At 48.7% G+C, this 22,417-nt stretch overlaps 1 protein-coding gene across 5 annotated transcripts in view; it reads right to left on the reverse strand.

Moving 5' to 3' along the window:
- Nucleotides 1–22,213, reverse strand: part of CSNK1D (casein kinase 1 delta) — a 37,434-nt gene extending 15,221 nt beyond the window's left edge. For 2 of the 5 annotated variants that reach the window (XM_066236364.1, XM_066236363.1), the window contains exons 1-2: nt 21,808–22,213; nt 13,266–13,376 (exon numbers count right to left, since the gene is read on the reverse strand). In XM_066236364.1, the coding sequence (XP_066092461.1) occupies nt 13,266–13,376; nt 21,808–21,883 (187 nt within the window). In that variant the 5' untranslated portion in view covers nt 21,884–22,213. The remainder of the gene's footprint in view (nt 1–13,265; nt 13,377–21,807) is intronic. The other 3 variants (XM_066236365.1, XM_066236367.1, XM_066236366.1) reach the window with 2 other exon arrangements.
- Nucleotides 22,214–22,417: the final 204 nt, after the last annotated feature.

Here is a 22,417-nt window from a genome sequence, read left to right on the forward strand (position 1 = left end):
AACACACAGCAGTATGAGCATGGGTGGATGGGAGAACACATACTTTTGAAGGTTCTGCTGCTGCAGGTCATGTGGTTTAGCACCACTGAAGAGACTAGAACACAAAGATGTACCTAACAAACCTACTTTGGCCACTAAAAAGAGAGGCTGATTAAAGAGCCAACATAGGGCCCAGACTGTTTAGCTCAGATGGTTAGAGCATCATCCTGATACTCTAAGGTTGCAGGTTCAATCCCTGGTCAGGACACATACAAGAATCAACCAACATTGCCTGATCAGGTGGTGGCGCAGTGGATAGAGCGTAAGACTGGGACGTGGAAGACCCAGGTTCGAGGCCCCAAGGTTGCCAGCTTGGGTGCCGGCTCATCTGGTTTGAGCAAAAAGCTCACCAGCTTGAGCCCAAGGTCGCTGGCTCGAGCAAGGGGTTACTCGGTCTGCTGAAGGCCCGTGGTCAAGTCACATATGAGAAAGCAATCAATGAACAACTAACGTGTTGCAACGCACAACGAAAAACTAATGATTGGTGCTTCTCATCTCTCCGTTCCTGTCTGTCTGTCCCTGTCCATCCCTCTCTCTGACTCTGTCTCTGAAAAAAAAAAAAAAAAAAAAAAGAATCAACCAACAAATGCATAAATAAGTGGAACAACCAATGTATGTTTTTCTCACTTTCAAATCAATTTTTTAAAAAAGTCAACAGAGGACCTAATCATGAAAAAAATCACCTAAAAATATTTGATTAATCCAAAAAGGCAAAAAAGGAGGGAAAATAAAACCAATGAGACAAAAGCCAGCAGCAAGGTGAGATGCAAGCCTCATCTGTCACTAATCACATTAAATGTAAATACAGAGCAGACCAACATACATTTTTTTTTTTTTTTTTTTTTTTTACAGAGGCAGAGATAGACAGGGACAGACAGACAGGAACAGAGAGAGATGAGAAGCATCAATCATCAGTTTCTCGTTGTGCGTTGCGACTTCTTAGTTGTTCATTAATTGCTTTCTCACACGTGCCTTGACCGTGGGCCTTCAGCAGACCGAGTAACCCCTTGCTGGAGCCAGCGACCTTGGGTCCAAGCTGGCGAGCTCTTTGCTCAAGCCAGATGAGCCCGCGCGCGACCTCGGAGTCTCGAACCTGGGTACTTTCGCATCCCAGTCCGACGCTCTATCCACTGCGCCACCGCCTGGTCAGGCCATACAATTTTTTTAAAGATACTAGTGTGACTCTGTATTTTTGTTTGAGATCTGAGCAAAATTCCAAGATATGAGTTGTGATTCGAAAAGCTGTCATAAGTTGGTGCACGGGTCCAATATCAGCAGCACAACACCAGCATCTTTCTCACGTGTTACCCGCAGAATCAAGTCGAATCTCGTGCACTGTACTCATTCTTGCATCATTTTTGCATTTTTTTACTAACTTTTTTTGTGTGCTATCATGGTGCCAAAGAAATTGAGTGTAGGCCCTGGACGGTTGGCTCAGCGGTGGAGCGTCAGCCTGGCGTGCGGGGGACCCGGGTTCGATTCCCAGCCAGGGCACATGGGAGAGGCGCCCATTTGCTTCTCTACCCCCCCCCCTTCCTCTCTGTCTCTCTCTTCCCCTCCCGCAGCCAAGGCTCCATTGGAGCAGGAATGGCCCGGGCGCTGGGGATGGCTCCTTGGCCTCTGCCCCAGGCGCTGGAGTGGCTCTGGTCGAGATAGACAGAGCGACGCCCTGGAGGGGCAGAGCTTCGCCCCTGGTGGGCGTGCGTGCGGGTGGATCCCGGTCGGGCGCATGCGGGAGTCTCTCTCTCCCCGTTTCCAGCTTCAGAAAAATACAAAAATAAAAAGAAATTGAGTGTAAAGGATAGTGGTAAGAAGAAGAGAATGATGTCGATAGAAGTAAAGCAAGAAATAATAGAAAAACATGAGTGTGGTGTACGAGTGATTGAACTAGCAAGGCTGTTCGACTGTAATCCATCTACAATTTGTACCATCCTTAAACAAAAGGATGCCATCAAAAGCGCAAATCCAGTGAAAGGAACTACAATTCTGTCCCAATTAAGGACAAATATCCATGAAGAAATGGAGAAGCTTCTGCTGGTGTGGGTGAAAGAGAAAGATCCGGCAGGAGAGACAGTGATGGAGACTGTAATATGTGAAAAGTCACGTATTATTTACGGCGACTTCAAGAAGAAAGAACCATCAACCTCAAAAGAGGCAGAAGATACGTTTAAGGCAAGTCACAGCTGGTTTGAAAATTTCAAGAAGAGATCTGGCATTCACTCGTTGGTGAGGCATGGTGAAGCTGCGAGTGCTGACATTGAGGCAGCTGAGGTACATCGCATGTTTTGCTGTGCTTATCATAAAGGAAGGCTACATCCCCCAACAAGTGTTCAACTGTGATGAAACAGGATTATTTTGGAAAAAAATGCCCCGGAGGACTTTCATCACTGCAGAGGAGAAGCAGCTGCCAGGCCATAAACCCATGAAGGACTGTCTGACCCTTGCATTGTGTACAAATGCTAGTGGTAACTGTAAAGTAAAGCCACTGCCAGTGTATCATTCCAAAAATCCTCGAGCCTTTAAGACTCACAATATTCTTAAAGAAAAACTGCAGGTTATGTGGCACGCCAATGACAGGGCGTGGGTTACGCGGCAGATTTTTTTTTTTTTTTTACAGAGACAGAGAGAGTCAGAGAGAGGGATAAACGGAGAGACAGACAGGAACGGAGAGATGAGAAGCATCAATCATTAGTTTTTCATTGTGCATTGAGACACCTTAGTTGTTCATTGATTGCTTTCTCATATGTGCCTTGACCGCAGGCCGTCATCAGACCGAGAAACCTCTTGCTCGAGCCAGAGACCTTAGGTCCAAGCTGGTGAGATTTTGCTCAAACCAGATGAGCCCGCGCTCAAGCTAGCGACCTTGGGGTCTCGAACCTGGGTCCTCGGCATCCCAGTCCAACGCTCTATCCACTGCGCCACCGCCTGGTCAGACGTGGCAGACTTTTATTGAATGGGTAAATCTCGTCTTTGGTCCTGCAGTGAAGAAATATCTTCAAGAAAACAAACTCCCGATGAAAGTATCCTGAATATGCTCCAGCCCACCCACCACCTGGTCTTAAAGATGACATTCTCAATGAGTTCAAATTCGTGAAAGTCCTCTACCTAAGTGGTCCCCAACTCCCGGGCCGTGGACCAATACTGGTCTATGGGACATTTGGTACCAGTCCGCAGAGAAAGAATAAATAACTTACATTATTTCCGTTTTATTTATATTTAAGTCTGAACGATGTTTTATTTTTTAAAAATGACCAGATTTGCCCTGGCCGGTTGGCTCAGCGGTAGAGCGTCGGCCTAGCGTGTGGAGGACCCGGGTTCGATTCCTGGCCAGGGCACACAGGAGAAGCGCCCATTTGCTTCTCCACCCCTCCGCTGCACTTTCCTCTCTGTCTCTCTCTTCCCCTCCCGCAGCCAAGGCTCCATTGGAGCAAAGATGGCCCGGGCGCTGGGAATGGCTCTGTGGCCTCTGCCTCAGGCGCTAGAGTGGCTCTGGTTGCAACATGGCGATACCCAGGATGGGCAGAGCATCGCCCCCTGGTGGGCAGAGCTTCACCCCTGGTGGGCGTGCAGGGTGGATCCCGGTTGGGCGCATGCGGGAGTCTGTCTGACTGTCTCTCCCTGTTTCCAGCTTCAGAAAAATGAAAAAAAAAAAAAAAAAAAAAAAAGACCAGATTCCCTGTGTGTTACATCCAACTAAGACTCACTCTTGAGACGCTTGTCTCGGTCACGTGATACATTTATCCATCCCACCCTAAAGGCCGGTCCGTGAAAATATTTTCTGACATTAAACCGGTCTGTGGCCCAGAAAAAGTTGGGGACCACTGCTCTACCTCCCGCCCAACACAACTTCAATCTTGCAACCTATGATCAGTAGGCCATTTCCAATTTTAAAAAGCTTTACACAAAGCACTTGTTCCGCTGCTGCTTTGAGGTGACTGAGAATACAAATCTAACCCTTTGAGAGTTTTGGAAAGATCACTACATCATGATAGGTTTACTCATTATTGACTTGGTATGGCAAGAAGAACCTTGAACTCGGCATGGAAAAAGTTATGGCCGGATGTTGTTGCAGACAGGGACTTCGAAGGATTCGAACCAGAGACTGAGACCGAGGTAGTAGCGTTGGAGATTGTGTCCCTCAGAAAGTCGATGGGTCTGGAGGTAGATGAGGGTGACGTAAACGAGCTCGTCGAGGAACATGAGGAGGAACTCTTAACTGAGGAGTTGAAGGAGCTACAGATGATGCAACATACGGAGCTTCTGCAAGAGATTAGTAGTGAGGAGGAGGTAGAGTCGGAGGAAGTGATTTCTACAAGTGAAATTAAAGACATGTTGGCAATGTGGGAGAAGCTTTCAAGTTTCATTGAAAAGAAACACCCAGAAAAAGTTTCAACTGGTAGTGCTTCAGCACTTTTTGATGACACTTTGTCATATTTCTGTAACATTTTAAAAAGGCAGGCAAAAGCAAACCTCTTTGGATAGATTTTTATTCAAAAGTCCTGCAAGTGAAAGTGCCGAAAGTGTAGCCAAAAAGGCAAAAACAGGTGATGATTAAATGAAAAATATGTAATGTTCAGCTTAGGTTAAGTTTAAAGTTAAGAAAGTGCACTTTGCCTGACCAGGCGGTGGCACAGTGAATAGAGCATTGGATTGGGATGCAGAGGACCCAGGTTCGAGACCCCGAGGTGCCAGCTTGAGCACAGGCTCATCTGGTTTGAGCAAAGCTCACCAGCTTGGACTCAAGGTCGCTGGCTCAAGCAAGGGGTTACTCAGTTTGCTGAAGGCCTGCGGTCAAGGCACATAAGAGAAAGCAATCAATGAACAACTAAGGCATCGCAACGAAAAACTGATGATTGATGCTTCTCATCCCTCTCCGTTTCTGTTTGTCTGTCCCTATCTATCCCCCTCTCTCTGTCTCAAAACAAATAAACAAAACAAACAACAAAAAAAAGAAAGTGCATTTTTAGGGGAGGGGCACAAAAAAAACCAGATAGAAGCTGACAGAAGACATTTGACTTTGGGTGAGGGGTATGCAACATAATCAAATGTCAAAATAATCTGGAGATGTTTTCTCTGAACATATGTACCCTGTTTTATCAATGTCACCTCATTAAAATAAAAAAGTGCATTTTTTACAATTAAATTTTTGTGGTTTCATTTTAAGTAAAGAAAGTGCAGTTTTAGTTTTGTTTAAAGAAAGTGCAGTTTTAGTTTACATTTAGTGTTAAGTGCAGTTTTAGTTTACGTGTCTACGGTGCTTGCATCCCTTCCTCCCTCCCTCCTCCTCTGCCATTCACTGTTAGCCGCACTTGTCTGTCTCCAAGGTAAGAATACAGTACTAAATAACACTTTTTTCTTTTATTTCAAGTATTTTGTTATGCATTGGTAAAGTATACATGTGTGTTTCTTAATTAAAAACATGTCTTTTTTCATAATTTAGGATGGTTTGGGGATGTTTCACAGGGCTGGAATGAATTAAATCTATTTCAGTTATTTTAAATGGGAGAAATTTGACATACGAGTTGTCTGACTTACAAGCTCAGTTACAGAACAAATTAAACTCGTATCTCAAGGTACCACTGTACTTTAAGTTCTTCATGGGCCTGTGACTGAGTATAAGGACGACATGGAAGAATCCAATTTCCTATAGGCTGATGGTCATAAACAAGAACCAAGTCCTCACAGCAGCACATCATTACAACAGAATGATGTTACCTGAAGACCTGCTATAGTCTCAAATTCCTAAAGTGAGGCCCCTTTACATATCAGAGAAAAGCAGGTACTTCTATGCATGCTGAGTACACTGACCACCTTCACACACAGGACAGACAAGAAGACAAAGGGCACAGAATGCTATGTTAGTGTCAGATGCAGTGGATGATGGAAAAGACTATCAGCCATTTCAGTGAGAAAGGCATCAGTTTATCAAGAAAACACAACTCTAAATGTTTACACAGCAGCAACAGAGCTTTGCAATACAAACACACTTCATGGAGACAAATCCAGTCTGTTGGGGGCATCAGGCCCCTCTCCTCAGTAGGATACTCACACATATAGGGCATTCACCCAGACAGACATAAAACAGGCCTTATTGAAGTTAAGAGGACTCAAGCTGTACACAGTATGTTCTCAGATAATAGTGTCATTCAATTAGAAATAGGTAACAGAGAGAGTGCTCTGAAAATCTCCCAAATATTTGGAAGCTAAATAATACACTTCAAAAGAAACTGGGTGCCTATCCCTGCAGGCTGTGTGGGGTGTCTCAACACAAGGACAGCAGCAGCCCTCGCCCTGAAGCTACACAATCAAAATGTGGTCTCTTCCCATGTCTTTTGAGCTGCTAACCCTTCACTGAAGCTCAGAAAATCTTGCCCTTTGCAGCATCCATGAAACCATACTAGATAAATGGTTTGCTGCTAAGTAGGGTAACATCTCAGATGCTGCAGTCCTTGATAACAGCCAGCACCAACCATCAGACATGTGAGCAGTGGTGATGATGATGATGACAGCTATCAGAAGGTTTCAGTCCTCACTCCACCTGAGTCTTTTAGATGAGGCCACGGATGTCACAGGCAGAGACAAGACTTCCTAGCCGTGCCCTTTCCAAATTCCATAGATCTGGTGAGCCTAATAAAGGGCTGTTTTACCCACACACAAAAAAATTAGCCCTTGGATCAAGGAAGAAATCAAAAAGGGTCTTAGAAAGCATTTGTAACTAAATGAAAATGAAAACCCAACATATCAGGATTTATGAGGCGCTGCTAGTCTAATTTGGGGGAATTTATAGCAACCAAATATCTGTATTAGACAGATAAATGATCTCAGTTTCCATCTGAAAAAACAGGAAATTAAACCCAAAGTTAAGAAATAAAAGATAGGCCCTGGCTGGTTTGCTCAGTGGTAAAGCATAGGCCCCACATGTGGTAGTCCCGGGTTCGATTCCTGGTCAAGGGCACACAGGAGAAGCACCCATCTGCTTCTCCACCCCTCCCCCTCTCCCTTATCTCTGTCTCTCTTCCCCTTCTGTAGCCATGGCTTGGTTGGAGCAAGTTGGCCCCAGGCACTAAGGATGGCTCCATGGCCTCACCTCAGGCGCTAAAATAGCTCAGCTGCCAAGCAATAGAGCAGTGCCGTCAGATGGGCAGAGCATCCCTGGTTGGGGGCTTGCCAGGTGTATTCTGGTTGGGGCACATGCAGGAGTCTGTCTCTCTGCCTCTCCACTTCTCACTTAAGAAAAATAAATAAATAAAAATTTAAAAAGAAGTCTGGCCTGTGGTGGCGCAGTGGATAAAACGTCGACCTAGAACGCTGAGTTCGCCAGTTCAAAACTCTGGGCTTGCCTTGTCAAGACACATACGCCAGCAAGAAGCAAGCAATGAACAACTAAAGGGAAGCAACTATGAGTTGATACTTCTCATTCCCCTACCTCCTGTCAAATCAACAAATAAAATCTTAAAAAAAAATTTTTTTTTAAAGTAAAAGATCACAGTAGAAATCAATGAAATAGAAAACAACAGAAAATATTGAAACCAAAAGCTGGTTGAGATTTTTTTAAAAAGATCCTATTTATAGATTTTGAGGGGGGGGGGAGAGAGAGAGAGAAAGAGAAAGCAGGGTGAGGAGCAGAAGCATCAACTCGTAGTTGCTTCTCCTTTGTGTTTTGACTGGGCAAGCTGGGGTTTTGAACCATCGACCTCAGCATTCCAGGTTGTCACTTTATCCACTGCGCTACCACAGGTCAGGCTGATAAACCTCTAAGCACCAGTCAGCATCATATTCATAAGGTGCTTCCTACTGAAGTCACAATTCTGTACACACAAGGGTCTTTCTAATCAGTTCAAGGTCCTTTTCCTATCTCCATGTGTGGGTAACACTACTGTGGCTGACATGTGCTCAGATCACAGTGATGTGTCAAAATCTGCAGACGAGGCCCTGGCTGGTTGGCTCAGTGGTAAAGCATCGGCCTGGCGTGCGGAAGTCCTGGGTTCGATTCCCGGCCAGGACACACAGGAGAAGCGCCCATCTGCTTCTCCACCCCTCTCCTTCCTCTCTGTCTCTCTCTACCCCTCCCGCAGCCAAGGCTCCATTGGCACAAAGATGGCCCGGGCGCTGAGGATGGCTCCGTGGTCTCTGCCTCAGGCGCTAGAGTGGCTCTGGTCACAACAGCGTGACAACCCGGAGGAGCAGAGCATCGCCCCCTGGTGGGTGTGCCAGGTGGATCCCAGTCAGGCGCATGCAGGAGTCTGTCTGACTGCCTCTCCATTTCCAGCTTCAGAAAAATAAATAAATAAATAAATAAAGTAAAAAAATAAAAAAATCTGCAGACGTTTCCCCAACTATGTGTCCCAGGAACATTCTTTAAAGCCTCCCCTGCCTAGGGTCCAACTAAACGCCACATGCTGTGCATGGTCATTATGTTTAAATTTAGATGGTTGTTTAATTCTTCACCACAAAGACTTTTGAAGAGTTCAGGCAACTTTGCAGAGCAGTCTTCAATTTGGATTTGCTTGGTTGCTGGGTCTGACCACTTGTCAGGTGCTATCTGATCTGCCAGGCTTCCTCAACAAAAGACACTTCTCTGTTATTAAGTCACTGTGAATGAAGCTTCAAAGGTGGTGTCAGACCCTATTCCCCTGGAAGTGTTTGCATGCTTTGAAGATTCCCACCCGAAACAATCAATGAAGTGGGACCAGGGTCGGCTTCTTCTATGGGGCTTAACTGTGTGTGCGCGCAGCATTATGGATTTGCTCCTCCCTCTTTTCATGTGCTTTAATCCCTCATTAATTCTGAGGCAGACCTGGCCAGATGGTTTGTTGGTTAGAGCATCACTCCAAAAGTACAGAGGTTGTGGGTCTGATCTCTGGTCAGGGCACAGACAGTAACAGATCAATATTCCTGTCTGTCTGTCTCTCTCCATTCCTCTCTCACTAAAATCAATAAAATAAAAAATTTAAAATTTCTGAGGTTCCAGTTATCCCAAGTTTGGCCAACAGATAACCCTCCAAGCTTGCTCCTGTGTCCTCTGGATGTGCCCACTGGCCTTTGACTCCGTCTTTCCTCAGCATAACATGTCCCAGATTCACCTCACCACCTCCTGGCCACCCTGGTCCCAGAAGCCTGGGCCCCTGTGGGAACTGACACTTAGGAGCCATTATCTGGATGCTAGTTGTGCTCACTGCTTTGGGCTGTCACTCTTCAGAGGCTAGGAGTTTTGACATTTATGGGACAAATACCCCACTTCTTTAGGGGTGTTGAGTCAGCTGTCATGTTGGAAGAAAGCCCTGCTGGGTTTGGACCAGGATCCCACTGAACCGAGGGACTTTAGTAGACATGACATCTTACTGAGTATTTCACTTCAGGAACACAAAATGTCTCCACTTGTTAAGTCTTTTTGGTCTCCTCCAATAGTTTTAAAATTTCCCACATACAGATCTTATCTGGCTTAAGATTTATTCCTAGTCACTTTATGATTTGTACTTGGCTACTATACATTATTCTAAGCATTATACTTCAGTTCTGGACTTCTCTTGGGCCAGCAGCCACCAGACCAGGGCCCTGGGTCTCAGTGGACTATGGGCTCTGTGTCCGCCTAGCAGTTTGCAGGTGGTTAAGGTGCTAGGAGCTTCAGCTGCTACATGAGACTGGCACCCATAAGTGGGCCACCATACACATAGTGACACATAGGGCTCAGCTCTCTGTCTGTGCCTACTGTGCCGCAGCCACACTTGACCCCCAGTGCACTCTCTGACTCTAAACGGCTGTATTTGGAGCCTGAAGGACATCAAGGCAATGGAGCTGAGTTTTCAGAAGTCTGCCAAGGGCCTGGAATCTCTCCCAGCCATTGGCTCTGGTAGGTGTTCTATACTGGGATACTGGAAGTGAGGTTCCAAAGGGGCAGAAGATGGTGGGAGATAGGTGCCACAGCTGTGGAGCTCTAGACTACCATGTCAAGGAACCGAGCTGTCCCCCCAGTCCCAGAAATGACCCTTCTGTCAGAGCATCAGCCCCACGGTAGCCTAGCTAACAAAGAAGGCCAGGCCAGCCTGCTTCCGGGAGGAAAAGCCACAGCCCTGCCCTACAAGAGGCCTAGTGGTGGGGTTTCAAACAGCATGGACAGAGCGAGAAAGGGTGAACTACCAGGGTCCACAGCATTATTCCCTTTTCCCTCCTGGAGGGGGAGGCAGAGGCACTCCCACCATTCTCTGTGAAAGTGCACCTGAGGACTTCGGGGAAATCCCTGCCAAACTTGCATGCTGTATCAGACTCTTCACTCCAGAATCTCCACGTTCTGAAAGTGACCTGGACAGGAAAGTTAATTCCCTTGAAGAGAAGAATATGTATGATGAACATTCCCATGTCAGTGTGAAAAGATTAAGCATGAGCAGTCTGACAGCCTCAACCACAACTCCCTGTGTTCTGTGAGAGAGGCTGTCTTAGGAGAAGCAGGGTTTGCCACCATTGGGTACTGAGTGGTGGGTCAAGATGAGGCAAAAAAGGGGTGGCTGGGATGTGTTCATGTGTGCCCCACTCCAGGCCAACACCACTCTATACTGCTCACTGGGAAAACTGCTCTGTGGGTTCCATGTTCCCAGGGCAACAGCACTAGCTGTGTGTGAACAACACATCTTGTGCATTTCAACTTTTCCTGATTTAAATATTTTTGTTTTGTGTTCCCGCAGTGCTTGTTCTTGGGCCCACGAACAATGGCAGGGCTGAGTTGGCAGCTGCTCCAGGCCTGCATAGCAGGAACGCACTGTTCTGTCACCATGGAGATCACCTATTGACATGCACAGCTTACCCAACCACCTCACTTCGCCCATCATAGCTGGCTTCTCAGCTAGCGTCCTTTTGAAAGTTCTGTACCTTTAAGGTACCATGGCAGAAGAGGTTTTAATTGGGGAACCCAGGATTTGATCTTCTCCTAGAAAACTGTGAATAAATGTGAACAGAAAGAGATCAGCTAAAAAAGTCATGCTCGACGAGGGTGTTTACAGGGTTAGGAAGGGCTCCTGTTATGACCTCCAATCCCAGAGCACACACCCACTTCACCCACCAGATCCTTCGCTGGATTAGGCCAGGCCTCCTGGTACAACAGAGTTCATTTGTTTGTAAAAAACATGAGCTGGTCAGGATGTTTTAAGGACACTTCTGCACCCCTCCTGAGCTGCCAGGTGGCTACATGAAGAACCCAAATCTAGCCCTGGCCGGTTGGCTCAGTGGTAGAGCGTCGGCCTGGCGTGCGGGAATCCCGGGTTTGATTCCCGGCCAGGGCACACAGGAGAAGTGCCCATCTGCTTCTCACCCCTCCCCCTCTCTTTCCTCTCTGTCTCTCTCTTCCCCTCCCGTAGCCAAGGCTCCATTGGAGCAGGGTTGGCCCAGGCGCTGAGGATGGCTCTGTGGCCTCTGCCTCAGGAGCTAGAATGGCTCTGGTTGCAGCGGAGCAACGCCCCAGATGGGCAGAGCGTCGCCCCTGGTGGGCGTGCAGGGTGGATCCCGGTCGGGCGCACGCGGGAGTCTGTCTGACTGTCTCTCCCTGTTTCCAACTTCAGAAAAATACAAAAAATAAATAAATAAATAAAATAAAAGAATCCAAATCCTTCACCTTTAGCAATGCTGGGTTATACTGCATGGACAGTGCTGTAGCAGCCAAGGGGGAGGGCTGTTCAGTATGCAGCTGTGACTCCGTGCTGGAACAGGGTAAGTACAATGGAACTCACTCACTGGGCAACGTGTATGACCCTGCGTTTTTGTTGCCCCAACTGCTGCCCACTACCTGCCCTCTACTTTGTCAGGGCTCTAGGACTTCATATCACTGATTTGGTGACCAACCAGTAGGTGGCCCAGCTGGTGTAAGTATGTGTTGTTTTTCTCCATGTTCTTCTAGAGTTTTATTGTTCAAAAAACTTTTTTGCCTGACCAGGCGGTGGCGCAGTGGATACAGCATCGGACTAGGATGCAGAGGACCCAGGTTCAAAACCCCAAGGTCGCCAGCTTGAACGTGGGCTCATCTGGTTTGAGCAAAGCTCACCAGCTTGGACCCAAGGTCGCTGGCTCCAGCAAGGGGTTACTCAGTCTGCTGTAGCTCCATGGTCAAGGCACATATGAGAAAGCAATCAATGAACAACTAAGGTGTTGCAACGCGCAATGAAAAACTAATGATTGATGCTTCTCATCTCTCTCCGTTCCTGTCTATCCCAGTCTATCCCTCTCTCTGACGCACTCTCTGTCTCTGTAAAAAAAAAAAACAACACTTCTTTTTCTACTGGGCAAAGAATCACCAGAGCATAGCTAATAAAAGATTTACACCAGGCAAAGGATTTGAAACACAAGCTTGCAGTGGGGGTCATGAGATAGTCTTTCTTCTTCTGTCCTCTTTCCCTATTTTCTTTTCTTTTTTATTTTTTTAAATTTTTTTAGTTTTCTCTTTCCCTATTTTCTACTCTGGACCCTACGCCTTCCTTTATCCTCCCCCCCACACACACACACACGCAAGAAAAAGATCATCGTACTCCTACACATTTAATTCCTGGGTGTCTCTACAACTCTTAACATTATTTTTACAAATATTCTGAAAAAGCTAGAAATACTCCATCCCTTGTTCCCAAACTCCTGAGTCAAAACCATTACTTCCTTACGTGGTTCATGCAAACACACTGCTGCATCCAGATAGACCAGACTGGCAATCTCTAGTTCAAGGGAAGAGAGAAGCGAGGGGTGGCCGGGGGCTACCATGTATACAGTGGGGCCAGGAGACCAAGAAAGGGAAGATAAACCTATCTCCCAGTCACTCAGAACTTGTGTGCAGGTGCAAGAAACTATGTCAAAGTGGCCACAATATTGTCCTTTGAAATCAGGCACCTCAGGCCTGAGGGGAGTTTTGGGGAGAGAACTGGGACAGAAGTGGTAGGGTCGCAACAGTTTCACTCAGCAAAGTCTCAAGGAACCCCCCAAAGCTGTGAGCAAATACATGACTAAGGTGGCATCAGAATGAACAACACTGCTGGAAAATCAAAATCCACACAGGTACTGTTACATGAAGTGAGGCCAGGGAGGTGGTGCTCAACCCAAAATGAACTCCTGTTTTCTGTTCAGTGAGGCCCTCTTGGCTGGGTCCAGGGTGTGGGCATTTTCCTCCCTTCCCCAAAACAAACCAGAAACTTTGATTCAGGACGCATGCCCCCATCAAACAACCCTGATTGTCTTTTTTTAACAGGTAAAGGCCATACCTCCTCCCTGCATCATTTTGTAGATTTTGCTCTCAATGTGAAGCTGAGGGTGTTTGGTTTTGACACACTCGAGCTTGATGGCAACTTCCTCTCCTGCAGCAATGTCCGTACCTTGCAAGAAAAGAAAATCACAGCATTAAAGACCTGGTGCCCACCACCTAACTCAATGTCACCACAGGCCAGCAACCAGAGCACTGTCCAAATCTTCCAAGAAGGACCAAAGGATGCTTATACTACACTCCTGTGATGAAATGGTGTCAGTGGTCCACAAATCCCATGGAAAATTATCCTCCTTTCCCCTTCAAATCAGAAAATTTGGTATGTATAAGAAAATCTAACCTGGTGTCCCATCCCCTACCTCCACATGTGTCCACTCAGATCATGTCACTAGGGGACCTAGAGAAGGTTGATGGGTTCTCTTTACGGCATCCCATCTTTCCTGCTCTGAACTTTCCTATCAGTGCAGGGTGACTCTATGTGTTCTTGTGACACTGTTGTGGCCCCGTGTCCCATGCTGCCAGGACAGGACTGTAAGCACACCTTTCTCTATAGGGAAATCTGGGTTTTCACCAAATACCACCTAGTCCAGGGGTCCAGCCACACACTCCTCTCAATACTCAGGGTACTTCCCAGGTGGGCTCTCAAGGCAGCAGCACCCATCATTCATGGTAGGCCAGTCCAAGGAACACTGGGGGGCTCAGCAAGCTTCATGCTTCCTGGGCAAAAGGACATCTCGGCGCATTTCTTTCTTTCTTTTCTTTTTTTTTTTTTTTTTGTATTTTTCTGAAGTTGGAAACGGGGAGGCAGTCAGACAGACTCCTGCATGTGCCCGACCGGGATCCACCCAGCACGCCCACCAGGGGGTGATGCTTTGCCCATTTGGGGCGTCGCTCTGTTGTGACCAGAGCCATTCTAGCACCTGAGGCAGAGGCCACACAGCCATCCTCAGCACCCATGCCAACCTTGCTCCAATGGAGCCTTGGCTGCGGGAGGGGAAGAGAGAGACAGAGAGGAAGGAGAGGGGGAGGGATGGAGAAGCAGATGGGCACTTCTCCTGTGTGCCCTGGCCAGGTATCGAACCTGGGACTCCCACACGCCAGGCTGACGCTCTATCACTGAGCCAACCGGCCAGGGCCCACGGCGCATTTCTTACTGATGCGAGACCTGGAAAGTGAACTCTTGTTTTCAAAGCCTGACTACACCTATGCTGTACGTACCTGTCACACACCTTTTGTTATTTTTGTACTAAAACTGACAATACATCTGCTAATACCTCCCAATTATCAGCGCATGAGTTCAAAGGTAAACTTTAGGCGTTTTTATCTACAAATATATTATCTGTTTTCCTCCAATAAAGACCTGCAAACATGACAACCACCTTCTCTCCGGCTTCACATAAATGCTCCAGAGTTCCAATCTGACCCAAAGGCCTGTGAGACCTTCCTCGAAAAGCTGTAACTGGAGAGAACGAAAAGTAAGTGTTCCAAGGCACATGCTCTGCTAGCTCTCTTCACGGGTGCCCTTCACGTATGAAACACTGATTGTTTGTGAAGGAACTGACACTGGCTGCAGTGGCCCAGACAGAACTGGAGACACTACCTTCTTCTACCAGTCCTTGGTGACTCAGTTTCTCTTGCCATCTATGTTTAGCTGGGAGATCAGCAGTGTTTCATGAGGGAATTATGGAGATGAACACATTAATGGTTACAAAGCATGCCGAGACTCCAAGACAAAAGCAGACGAGGTCAGCAAGCATTATAACACAACAGACCTACAGGAGAGCTGTCTGTTGACATTAACATCTAGTAAATGCCCAAGAACTCCAAAGAAAAGTCTCCTTTCTGCTCAGATGGCTCACGGATACAGCTACTTTTAGCAAGCCTGAATCCAAAACTGATCCCCAGTGCTGGGTTTAGTGGGAATACCCACCATCTGACCATTGACAGTAGCCCTCTAGGTCTAAGATCTTCATTTCCCACTGCACAGAGAATCATGGCCACCCAGAGACAGACATGTAACATATTCTTCATGCCTGCAGTTGGGATAATCTATCCAATTATAAGAGAAATGACTTCACCACAAAATTTACTGTGCAAATGAAAATGAACTCAGAGTTCCTGTGAGGACCTAGAACTCTGAACTTGCCAGCCCAGGACGAACAAATGACTCATCTTACTAGTGACACCAGCGCCTGACCTGTGGTGGCGCAGTGGATAAAGCGTTGACCTGGAAATGCTGAGGTCACTGGTTCGAAACCCTGGGCATGCCTGGTCAAGGCACATGTGGGAGTTGATGCTTCCAGCTCCTCCCCTACTTCTCTCTCTCTGTCTCTCCTCTCTGTCTCTCCCTCTCCTCTCTAAAATGAATAAATAAAAAATAAAAATAAAATAAAATTTACTAGTGACACCAGCAACTCCACACATTCATCACTGCTACCTGAGCCAGGATGCAAGCCCTCAATGAAAAAACAGCCCGGGGCCCTGACCAGTTGTCTCAGTGGTAGAGCGTTGTCCTGGCTTGTGGATGTCCTGGGTTCAATTCCTGGTCAGGGCACACAGGAGAAGTGACCATCTGCTTCTCCCCCCCCCCAACCCTCCCCTCTCCCTCTCTCCCCATTCTCACAGCTATGGCTCGACTGGTTTGAGTGTATCTGCCCTACCAGTGGTCGGCAAACCGTGAGCCACATGCAGCTCTTTGGCCCCTTCAGTGCGGCTCTTTGGCCAGCTTAGAAGTACCCTAATTAAGTTAATAACAATGTACCTACCTATATAATTTAAAAAATTTGGCTCTCAAAATAAATTTCAATCGTTGTACTGTTGATATTTGGCTCTGTTGACTAACGAGTTTGCCAACCACTGCCCTAGGTATTGAGGATGGCTGTGTGAAGCCTCCACCTCAGGTGCTAAAAAAAAATTGCTTGGTTGTGAGCATGGTTCCAGATGGGCACAACATTGGCCCCAGACAGGGGTTGCCAGTGAATCCCAGTAGGGGTGTATGTGGGAGTCAGTTCCTCTATCTCCCCTCCTCGTACTTGGAAAAGAAGAAGGAAAAAAGAAAAAAGAAAAAAATAAAACAACCTGGGCCTTCACAGACTACCTATCGGACTAGTTACTTCAAGAAGACAGAAATAACTGTAGCTCTAACTCATTGGGATTGATAAAGCTACACAGAACAGTTACCCTTACAAAGTGACAGTCTGTAGGACATATACCACAGGACAACTGGAGAATTCTCTCCTCCAATCATGGTGCCAGTCCTCACTAGGATCAGAGACATGAAGGTTGCCCCGAGTGCAATGACTCAGGAGAAGGGCAGACAGGCTCTCTGCCTGCCACACAAACATGAGAGCGGCACACACTGCGGGCCCCTCCTCAGGTCTCTGCCTGCTAGGTAGAAGTCCCAAGCAGCAGAGCTTCAGATTCTGTACATTCCGTGGAAACCAAATCCGAGGCCACTGGGAAAAACTGAGGTCCACCGGTCTGCTCCCTGCAGCACTGTCCTAGCTCCCATGGCCGACAGCAGCCCCATGCTTCTGGGGTGGTGCTGCTCCAAGCCTAGTCCTCAAACTGTCACCAATACAGGAGGGGACAAACACAGGAGAGGGTGGAAACACCATAGAGCTCTGATAACAACATAACATTGCAGCAACATTTTAATCTTATTTTGCAAAAATATCGATCTGTGACAAATTGAGAATTACAAAACCTGGTGCTTCACAGCAGATAACTTGATGGAAACAAGAATTTAAGATAACACTGAACTCCAGTTCCAGATTCAGAACAAGTCAAAACCCAGTGTCATGTAAATATTTCCTCACATGTCTGTTTATGCTAAGGTGCTTCAAATCCCAAAAACCTCAACTTCTGCGCAACTCTCAGTCCCCACCAGGCAGACGGTAGTCTATGTTCAGAAAAAGGTCAATGTGCCTGACCAGGCGGTGGTGCAGTGGACAGAGTGTCGGAATAGGATGCGGAGGACCCAGGTTTGAGACCCCGAGGTCGCCAGCTTGAACGCGGGCTCATCTGGTTTGAGCAAAGCTCACCAGCTTGGACCCAAGGTTGCTGGCTCCAGCAAGGGGTTACTCGGTCTGCTGAAGGCCCACGGTCAAGGCACATATGAGAAATCAATCAATGATCAACTAACGTGTCACAATGAAAAACTGATGATTGATGCTTCTCATTTCTCTGTTCCTGTCTGTCCCTATCTATCCCTCTCTCTGTCTCTGTAATAAAAAAAAAAGAAAAAAAAAAAAAAAAGAAAAAGGTCAATGTTGGTCCTAGGAGAACAGGCCTGTCCCTCAAGTTGACCGGACAAGGCAGTTGGTAAATTAAGTGAATCTAACCGAAACTTAACCCTGTCTTGGGACAGGGAGGTAATTCCCATTGAGGAGTGACATACACGAAGAAACAGGGAGAAGCCTCAGATCAGCAGGGCAAAGGTCACCCACAGGGTAACTGGTGACTTCTCAGTAGAGTGCTCAAGCCACCACCCTAAAGGACGCAGGTGATGACTGGCACTGCAATGAGGGTAGGAAACTGCTCTCCCCTACTGACTGGTCAGCCAGTAATTTAGAAGCCCCACCATGTGCGCCACACCCTGCTGGATGCTGCCTAGAGCTCATGAAAGTCAGTGAGGGGAAACATGAAACTCAGATAGGAAGAGGTTCCTAAACATTAGCGCCCCAAAAAAGGTGTTTGTGCACGTTGCCGAGTCAACAGCACAGTCCGTTTGCTAAACTAACAGAATGACCAGTACCAAAGCCTATAGCAGCAAGATGAAAATTTCCATTCTGACATCAGGAATGAGAACCCTACCATCTACCCTCAGAAGGCAGAAAGGAAGGAGAACAGAGCTCCATGAGAAGGGGGGCTCACTCTGCTCCTGGGGTGCCCCGAAGGCACTGCAAACACAACTCAACTTCAGAGCAACACAGGTGCCCAAACACAGCATCACCACACAGCCCTGGCACAGACACACTGCCCCGCACACTCTCTTCTTCCCCAGGTCCTTCTGGTCACATTAAGGTTTAAAGCACATGGTCCACACTGAGAACAATGGCTCTACCCTTGTTTTCAAATGTTATCAAACGCATAAGGCACCCTACCAGCAAAATAGAAAGGCCTTCCACCAACTCCAGCAACCAGAGACTGAAGCCTGAGGAAGCTCAAGCTGAGGGAGGCCCAGGAAAACAAGGTTTCCCTTCTGCAGCACCAGGTGTGGCGCCCTCCTGCCAAGTGCACATCACACAGGGCAAGGGAACACTGAGACCTTCCCAGGAGCCTGGGGATCTGTCAAGCTTAGAAGAGGCAGACTAAGGATCAAGACCACACATTTTGGGTTCCATGGTGGCCCAAGTCCAACACATACACTTTCTGAAGCCCAGGAATTGGAGAAACTGCCCCAAGAGACCATCCCCTGTGAAGGGGTGATTTTGGGAAGCACTGGATTTACCTGGCAGGACATAGTGCCTCATGACCATTTCAGCACAGCAGGCCACCAGGAAGAGAGGACAACACTAGGTCTTCCTGGTGTGCCAGGCCCTCGCCAAGCTGAAAGATAGCCTCCTCCTCTTCCCAGTTTCAAATGAATAGAAGCACAGAAAGTCCTAGGCGAAAATCCCAGACGGACATTCACAACCCCAAATGCCAGGCTCAGAACAAGGTAAACCCACATGGAGGAGTCAGGAGCATTCCAAACAAATGCAAAGTGCGGGATAAGAATGGTTGATGTGCCTGACCAGGCGGTGGCGCAGTAGATAGAGCACTGGACTGGGATGTGGAGGACCCAGGTTCGAGACCCCAAGGTCGCCAGCTTGAGCTCGGACTCATCTGGTTTGAGTAAGGCTTACCAGCTTGAGCCCAAGGTTGCTGGCTGGAGCCAGGGGTCACTCAGTCTGCTGTAGCACCCCCCCGCCCCCCCCCCCGCCCCCCCCGTCAAGGCACATATGAGAAATCAGTCAATGAACAACTACAAAGCTGTAATGAAGAATTGATGTTGCCTGACCTGTGGTGGCGCAGTGGATAAAGCGTCGACCTGGAAATGCTGAGGTCACCGGTTCGAAACCCTGGACTTGCCTGGTCAAGGCACATATGGGAGTTGATGCTTCTAGCTCCTCCTCCCCTTCTCTCTCTGTCTCTCCTTTCTCTCTCCCTGTCTCTCCCTCTCCTCTCTGAAAAAATGAATAAATAAATAAAAAAAATGTTTAAAAAAAAAAAAAAAGAATTTATGTTTCTCATCTCTCTCCCTTCCTGTCTGTCTGTCCCCCTCTCTGACTCTCTGCCACAAAAAAAACACAAAAAACTTTTTAGAGCCTGACCAGGCAGTGGCACAGTGGATAGAGTGTCGGACTGGGACACGGAAGGACCCAGGTTTGAGACCCCAAGGTTGCCAGCTTGAGCACAGGCTCATCTGGTTTGAGCAAAAGCTCACCAGCTTGGACCCAAGGTCGCTGGCTCAAGCAAGGGGTTACTCGATCTGCTGTAGCCCCACGGTCAAGGCACATATGAGAAAGCAATCAATGAACAACTAAGGTGTCGCAACGAAAAACTGGTGATTAATGCTTCTCATCTCTCTCGGTTCCTGTCTATCCCTCTTTTGACTCTCTGTAAAAAAAAAAAAAAAAGAGAGATTGATGTAGGACATTGTGGTTTTCAAGATGAGTACTCAATTCCCTAAGTAATGCCCAATCAGTGGCCTAAACAAATGGCAAAACACTATGGTACAGATGACTCAATCCACCCCATGCTCTTTGGACCTATTCTTTAACCCTTAAACTACAGCACAGGGTGAGCGCCCTCAGACCTACCTTTCAAGCCACAACTTACTGTAGCTAACAAGCTCACTGCAAATTCCTGAGTTAGCATGAAGCCTGAGTCAACGTGGGTGGAAAAAGACTGGCTGTGCTCAGCCCAGCATAAGTAACTCCAAGTGAACTCCAATGGTGCGCTGTGTCAGTGCTTGGAAGGAGTCATGAGAGCCACAGTCCACCCATGCGTCTCAGAGACACAGAGGCAGGTCAGCCTGATGTGTACCAGGTGCTACTGTGCGCCCAGCTAAAGTTGAGGCTCAAAGGTAGTGTGGTGAATAAGCAGATAGAGCTCCCACTCCTGATGAGAAGAGCTTACAACTTGGTGAAGGACCTGGTGACAACTCTTCCACAACACAACTATCTGAACCCATCTCTGGAAACCAAGAGCTGTCTGGCAAAGTCTCAGACCAGAGGACAAAAAATTTCAAAACATCTCCTTTTGATGCCTGCATAAAAGGGAGGCTACTAGATTGGCTTTTCAATCCAGCTCCTACATTCTAGTTTTGCCAAAAATCTCCTGTTCTGTAAATAAGGCAGGTTGCATTTATGCAGCACTCTACCTCCCAAAACGCTGCTGAGAATGCAACCAACTACAGAACAAAAATATTTAAACAGTAAAATCCAAACGTCTCCAAAGTGTCTTTCACTCAGCAGGACTGTAGGCGGAAATATAGGTTCAAAGGCAACAATGCAGCATGTGACAGGTTTACCCTGTACGGTAAGTAAGAAGGAACTACAAGCAGTTAGGAACTTCCAACCGTGTGGGCACGAGGCCTGCATTCTCTCCAGACGACAGGAGGGGAGGAGGGGGCGGGGAGCACACACCCCCATCTTCTGAAAGGCACCACCAGCATCAGGCCTGCATAAAGCCATTCCTGACCCTCCCTGACAGGTACACCAGTCAAACAAAAACACCTGGGTGGGGCTGCCCACCGCAGGACAAGTGTACCCCCAAACTTGCCGACAACAGGCCAGGGGCACCCACGCCGCAGGCCAGCAGGGCGGTCCCCAGTCCGGGGGTTGGAGGAACTTACAACTGCCCAGCTTTAGGGTGCACGCCAACCTTTCATCATGTGTGCGCGCGTGTTCTTTCCCCGTGAATCGGAAATAGCCCAGAACATTCCCGCCCGACAGTTTTCAGATCTAGCTTGACAACCGAACAGCCAAAGGGACAAGCTCGCGAGGACAGCGCTGCCACCGCGTCTGCCTCTTCTGATGCCAACGTCTTGACACGGACCGGGCTACGGTCCCCACGTCTTTCTAAATCCCGTCACACAGCGCGGAACCTAGGGCGCAACATGTCCTCGACCACCGCCAGACTAGCCCGGGCCGGCCCGCCCGGTTGCGAAGGGCAGCGGAGGCCTCTGGCCGGCCCAGGCATTCCTCGACCCAGCGCACCCGTTCCGCCACACGTGCGCAAGACGCTGGGCTGAGCACCACCCGCCGCCTTTGTCTGCCTGCGGGGCGTCGGCGCGGGTAGCGGGATCTCGGGCCGACCCCGTCCACCCTGGCGGCCCTGGGCGCACGCTGGGCAAGTGCCCCCGGGGGCGACGGTGCGAGCCGGCCCGGAAAAGCCGCAAGTTCCTGCCCGGCAGCCATGGGGCCCGGCGGCTGGAACAGAATCCCGGGGGAAACTGCGGGAGCGGGGCGTCCCAGGAGGATGGCCGGGTGCCCACAGCAGGGCTAGAGGGACCGGGCGGAGGCGGCCCCCTGCCCGGGGAACAGGCGCCTCACCGAGATAGATGTCTCCGAAAGAGCCGCTGCCGATCTTCCGGCCCAGCCGGTACCTGTTCCCGACTCTGAGCTCCATGGCGGCGGACTCGGCTCACTCCTGCCCTCCTGGCCGCTTCCTGGCTCTGAGCTCGGGGAGGCGGCGCCGCTGCTGCCGCTACTGCGGGTCTGGCTGCCGGCTCCGCCCCCCTCACGGCCCTGCTTTCACCATCACTTTCTGCCTGCCCCGCCGCTCCTAGCGCCACAATAAGGGGCGGATGGGACAGTCCGTGCGCCACCGCCCTTGCTCCAGCCACCGCCAACCCAGCTTGTCCTCTCCCCGCCGCGGATGGAGTCGGATCTTCCGGGCCTAAATCCCCCTTCAGCTGCCTGAAGGAGCTGCCGCCATCGCGCTGTGACGTCACTTCCCCAGCAACTCGGAGGGGCGCGGCCGCGCTGCCCGGTAGCGGGGCGGCGGCGTGAGTGTGCTTTAGCGTCCTCGCGCGACCCTGGGCCCCCGAGCCAGCCGGCTCCTCTCTCTCTCTCTTTTTTTTTTTTTCCATTTTTCCGAAGCTAGAAACGGGGAGGCAGTCAGACAGACTCCCGCATGCACCCGACCGGGATCCACCCGGCA

Source organism: Saccopteryx bilineata, chromosome 6 (genome assembly GCF_036850765.1).
Source record: "Saccopteryx bilineata isolate mSacBil1 chromosome 6, mSacBil1_pri_phased_curated, whole genome shotgun sequence".
NCBI lineage: Eukaryota > Metazoa > Chordata > Mammalia > Chiroptera > Emballonuridae > Saccopteryx > Saccopteryx bilineata.